The sequence below is a fragment of the Mugil cephalus genome, chromosome 10, assembly GCF_022458985.1.
Source record: "Mugil cephalus isolate CIBA_MC_2020 chromosome 10, CIBA_Mcephalus_1.1, whole genome shotgun sequence".
In the NCBI taxonomy this organism is placed as follows: Eukaryota; Metazoa; Chordata; class Actinopteri; order Mugiliformes; family Mugilidae; genus Mugil; species Mugil cephalus.
In genome coordinates this window covers 18,755,599-18,761,598 of record NC_061779.1, presented here as the reverse complement: position 1 = coordinate 18,761,598, position 6,000 = coordinate 18,755,599, and the positions used below count along the sequence as shown (strand labels likewise).

General features: G+C 43.9%; 1 protein-coding gene across 2 annotated transcripts in view; it reads right to left on the bottom strand.

Moving 5' to 3' along the window:
- Nucleotides 1-291: 291 nt before the first annotated feature.
- Nucleotides 292-6,000, bottom strand: part of LOC125015285 (PDZ domain-containing RING finger protein 4-like) — a 112,308-nt gene continuing 106,599 nt past the window's right edge. For both annotated transcript variants that reach the window (XM_047597013.1, XM_047597014.1), the window contains 3 exons: nt 5,709-5,810; nt 4,818-4,946; nt 292-4,039 (listed from right to left, as the gene is read on the bottom strand). In XM_047597013.1, coding sequence (XP_047452969.1) covers nt 2,576-4,039; nt 4,818-4,946; nt 5,709-5,810 — 1,695 coding nt within the window. In that variant the 3' untranslated portion in view covers nt 292-2,575. The remainder of the gene's footprint in view (nt 4,040-4,817; nt 4,947-5,708; nt 5,811-6,000) is intronic.

Below are 6,000 nucleotides of genomic sequence, written 5' to 3'. Positions count from 1 at the left end.
GGGTTAGTCGCTTTATTCTTCTCTCTGTCTCTGTTCTCTGCGCTGTTTACTTTTCTGATATGACGTTTCCTAACACCCTCCACCTCTCTCATCTTTGTCCACTGTCCCGCAACATCATCGCCGTCAGCTACGAGCACAGCACAGCACAGCGGCTAAGTGGATTTGTAAAATGACTCAGATATGCGACGGAGACTTGCTGAGCTGAGGACCATCTGTGTTTTCTTTGCAAGTATAGCTGTACTATGAATGCACCTGAATAAATAAATAAAAAAAAAAAAACATGGTTCAGTGTGATGTCATACCAAAAACAATAATTTATTATCATTTCTTTAGCAGAGATCACCATTATCACACATTTTACCTGGCTACAAATGTGCCACCTACGCGTTACTTGAAGTCAGACCATCAGACATCGACTCAAAACATACAGGACTCGGTTTAAAATTTTCAAATTTACAATACTTCAGTTAAAAATGAGGCATTTGGAATGAGTATACTGTACACGTAACTGAACTATAAAGGCTTTCTATAAATGGCAAACCCATTCACCAGGTCTAAAATGCTGTGTTCTGAGTCCTGCTCAGTGGCATCATCCTAACGCCGGTTTGATGTGACTGCGAACATAAGTGGCTAAGGACTATACAACGTCTATGAATGGTTCCAGTTACCAAAAACTCAGATGATAGAATATGATTAAGGCTAAATGAAATGTCTCTGTTGCCCAGAGATACACAGACAGTTTACAGTTTGTGTGGTCACCACACCGACATGTCATTGATTCAGGTTGTGCTGTTAAGGCTATGCAGAGCAGAGATGTGTAAGGAGGTAAAATACTGCTATGGGCAGGTCCATCTGTTGTTGAGTGTGTAGAAAAAGATAACAAAAAGAAAGAAAATTAAATATAAAACAGTTTTTATCCAAATCTTCAAACCAAACAAGCAAAGCTGCATCATTGGCCACGAGTCAAGACCTCTTATGCCCTTCAGTTGTTCAACATTGTTCAAATCACAAAATACAGGGGAAAAAACAGACCTTAGTGTAAAATTAAATAACCAGCTTCTCCGGACATTTTTTTTTTTTTTACAAAGTTTATGATAATGAAACTAATATTAGAAAAAGAGTTTTGTCAACAAATAACTTTTGATCATGTGAACGATTTCTAATGCTCAGCAGTCTCTTCTGAGCCTGTAACAGATTTGACATTTTGAGTTTTTCTGGGATCATTTTCCCTTTTGGGACAGTGGGAGAGTCACATGGACCATATGAGCTAAGTTTGCGACTAAGTTTACATGAATAAAATATTATTTTGTTTGCCTTTATTCCTACATTTATCTAGTAGGTGCTTTACATGGCTGCTGGTTTTCCGCCAGTGGTGAACTTGTGTGAACACATTGTCACTCTTTTCTTTAAATGCCTCTGGAAAAGGTCCGCCTTCTGATGCTTGCACATATCCAAAAACATTGATATGCAAGTCTTGCATAATTTATGGTCTCATTCCAGCCACAAGTTTAACTTTATTTAGGTACCATCCACACGAACGGCAGGTCCAAATGTTTCCCAGTAGAGCATTGAAAATAATCCTGTGAGTGGTTTTAATGTTGTGGCTGATTGTACTTTCTAAATGTACTGTTTGGAAATGTCCTATAACCAGACTTAATGAAGGAGAATGCTGCATTTGGAAAAATGCATAATTTGGAATAACCAAATATGTTATTTACATGACCCATATCTATCTTTGAATACTGACTTGGTGCTGGAATGTTAGTGTGGATGTAAACTGGGACAAATGGAAATAAAAAGGTTGTTTTGCAGTGACAACAGAGAAACATTATTTGAGATAGAACTTTTGACCCATGAATTCCACTTTTTCTTTTGACTTCATTATGATTTTCCACAATCATTTTCATCTTCTCGATCTCTACCAGATGGTACAGTACTGTGACTGGAATGTGAGATATATATTTGTGCCTTTAAACCTGAAGTTTGTTCAGTAAAATACAAAACAAAACAAAAAAAATACGCCTCCACTACCATAAGTTTAGGATTTCTGCAGGGCTGACTGTTACACTTGAAGACTTCCTGGCCACGTCTGCGTGCTGAAAACTAACTAACCTATCATTAACAGTTGAAAGACCGGTAGATATGTCAGTTAAAGGAGTGTTAAAGTAAGTGAAAGGCAGGAGACTCACTGATCCGTCATTGGCAAGTGTACACGAAATACAAAAGAAAAAAGGCTTAAGATTCTTACACAACTGCCGGGAGCTATATGGTTACAACATAAATATGAAAATAGAATTGAAAAGATAAACATGTTTAGCGTGAAGTAATAAAATAATTGTATTGTTTGTAGTCTCATAGAAAAAGGTTCTTCCCACAGAGTTGATGTGAAAAAAACAATTGGAAAAACATCGAGAAAATGTTGTGACGCCACCGATAAATTCTTTACAAAATGCTTTTTGGGTTACAAAGTGTGAAAAATATTCCTATTGTCCTCATAAAAACGCCACATTTAACGAGGCAAGTATGTTATACCACATGGGGTAGAATGCATGTGTTTTTTTTTTGTTCGTTTGTTTTATACAGTAGTGACTGAAAGGAAGGCGTTGTGCACCTTGGCTCCCTCGGGGGCCTTAGTGCCGTGAGTCATCAGCTCCTGGATTGTCATCCAGTTGTCTAAAATCTTCTTGTTGCGTTTCTTCATCATCTTCTTGTGGCTGAGCTCTATGATGCTGACCTCCTTGCGCCCCTCGCTGCTGCTCTGAGGGTTCTCCTTCAAGCTCTCCAGCCGGCTGCGCTGCATGAACTCTCGCCTTTTCCTCTGTTCTTTCGCCCTGACCAGGTGCTGCTTCCTTTCCTCTTTACTCCAGTACCTCCCCATCTTCATTTCGCTCATTGCGTCGTCGTCTGTGGTCATGCCCCCGCTACGCTCCTCTTTAATCTTCAGGGCTCGCTCCCTCAGGATTTTGTCCCTCACAGGCCTCTTGGTGATGTAACGGGTGCCGTCGCTGCGAATCTTGACCTTCCACTCCATCTTGGGCTCGTTAATGGGCCTCTGAGGCTCTTTGCAGACACTGAGCAGGCTGAGCTGGCTCTGAGCGTACTCCACGGCCGAGCGCTGCTGGATCAGCTGCATGTAGCTCTGGTAGTGGCGGGCGTGAGCTGGGATGTTGACCTGCCTCTGCTGGGAACTGTGAGAAGGCGAGAAGTAAGGAATCCGAGAAGCGCCGTGCTTTAATTTCCCTTTCCCCTCCTCCTCGGCCTGAGGTGTTTGGTCGGACTCGGAAGGGTTGCTGTGGTCGGGGCTGCTGCTCTTGCCCGGGACCGGAGCACGGCATGCTGGGATAGGGCTCGGGCTAAGAGAGTAACCACTAGCAAGGCCGCTGCAGAGGTTCCTCTGGTTGGTGAGGCTAACCATTCTCTGGAGGGAGTGCTCCGGGGAGCGGTCCATCGCCAGAGGGGTGCTCCGCGAACTCTCCGCCGTGTTGTAGGCACTGGAGCTGTCCTTGTCCGATTTCTCCAGCCTCTCGTTGATGTCGGTCAGCTTGCCCCTGGTGGGCTCGCCGCGCTGGGGGCTCTGGTTTTTGGTGGAGTTCCCCGTCGACGGAGACTGCTGGCCCTTCCGGAGCTTGTGGGCCTGCATAATGTTCTGACATTCGAGCTCGATGCTGCGCAGCTCCTCGTTGAGCATGCGCAGCTCGTGCTGCACGCCGCCCTGCTCCCCCAAGCTGCACTCGATGGTGCTGCGGCGGCTGTAGAACAGGTCGTACTCGCCGCTGTTTCGTATCTGACACTTGAGCTCCAGGAGCTGCTGGAAACGGTCGCCCTCCATTTCGTCGTCGTCCTCGTCGTCTTTCTCCTCCAGCCGCGTGGAGCCGGTGGCACAGTGAGCGTCCCGATTGTCTCTCAGGCACTGGGACAGACGTCTCTGGATGTGGGCCAGGACGTTGTGCTCGGAGCTCTCCATTCTGTCTTTTAAACTCCGCACACTGTCCTTACGATGAGGGAGCGTGGAGCAGGTGGGCTTGTCGTCCTCTGCTCTCTGAAATGAGTCGAGTCAAGATAAAATAAATATTTAAATGCATGCATTAGGTTGACTCTCTTCGTCATCTCTCTCTTATGTTCAAACATAACGTTCATATTGACCACGAATAATGACCTAACAGAGTCAAAGCAGTTATTGGTCCGCCTGCAAAAAGCCTTGCTTTGATCGTCGTGCTAGCATGATTCATCTTCATTGCAAGCACAGTTAATATGAACTACTTACAAATGTTGTGTAGTAATATACTTCTTCCAGATTTGTTTGTCGCTCACAGAATGTGGATAAAAAGTCGCCAAAACTTTTGAAGAGTTCAAGAAGTACGACCGTACTCTGCGTTCTCCTGGAGGAATACACGCGCTTTTGTGTGTGACTGTGTTATACAGCTCTGTTACTTTAGGGATTGTCTCCTCTCCGCCACATCTTTGAAGTCCCATTTATATGGATTTTTGTAGTACGTTATCCTCCCCAAAAAACAGAATATTAAATTATGATTACTAATGTTTGGAATTTAAATGATTCAACGGTCCCTCACCATAAATATTCATAATCATTATTTTCTTTCCACATTTCAAAGAGCTAAACTTGTTTTCACCCGGCTCTGCGGAGAAAGTCAATGAAGAGTCTGATTCCGTCTGCCACCGGCTAATATTGACCGTGAATAATGACTTAATAAAGTCAAAGCAATCACTGGTCATATTGATGGTATGATATTACTGAACTGGACCGTACCGGCAGCTAATCAAACGTAAAAAGTGTTATTCATTTGACAATTATTCACCTGTTCATTCTCCTGCTCCTCCTGTAAGGCTGCTAATTCCATCTCTTCCCTCTGCTGCTCCTCCAACATTTCCATCTTCAGCTGCTCCAGGAACTCACTGTGCTCATCATCCAGCCAGGCCTCCTCCAGCTGAGGATGAATGAAGAAGGTAAGCATATACAAGTACTGCTATTTGTCAGGGCCTCAAGCTTGTGGCGGCCGCGCCTCAAAAGAAATAGCTGGCTGTTCCAAATGTGTGCGCAAATAGGATTTCTGGAGGAAAAAAAAAAAGAGCTGCAAGGCTTTGAAATAAGAAACATGACGTGGATCTATAATGATCTGGAAAGGCTCATCTTTTAAACATGCTTTATAATCTTAAAAAACAGCAAAAAAATTCGCTCTGATGGGTAATGGCCACCTTTGGCCCCGTTTACTCCACATCATCCATCATGTGTTTGTCTGCTTGATGTGGACCAAATGGTGTCCGTATCTGAGGACTTCAGATTTACTACTGAGAGACACATTTAATTACAAACGGTCCACTATTGCTTCCTGCTCATCTGCACTGCGGCAGAGCCCCTCCACTTATTTGCCACCGGCCTTGGGCCTGAACTCACTCCGCATTAGCATACCATTAGCTTTTATGGCTTACTGTTGGAAGTCAATTACAGCGGTGCTACATAAAAATAAAACATGATGAGGTGTCTCGGTGGTGGCTTCTAAGAGTGTGCAGTGGGCAGCCTGCTTAGTGTCTGCTAAGGATTTTACTCGGAGCAAGTATACTGTACAAGAGAGTGTGCATTACAATTTAGAAATTGTGCTTCCTTTACCCATCTTAGTCCCACAGTAGACTTGGTTTTGCTACAGTAAAGAATGTGTGTCTATGTGTGTATATGGGTGGTCATATCTAACCTGCAGCTCGGGTCTGGCAACCAGCAGAATGATGTTCCTGCACTCCTCATTGGAGAGTGCAGCCATTGCTTCCTCTCTGTCTTGTACGTCCTGGCCATTAATCTGAAGATGACAAACATGATTACTGAACTCGCTATTAATCAAAAGCAAGCAAACATCTCAACACAGGCACGCACACACACACACTGAGGCTAGCTTTAATGTCCTCCAGTACAACAGCCCTTAAGAGAATCTAGATATAATATAAAATAAAAATGCACCGCACAATAACACCCCCCTTTTTCCCGAGGAA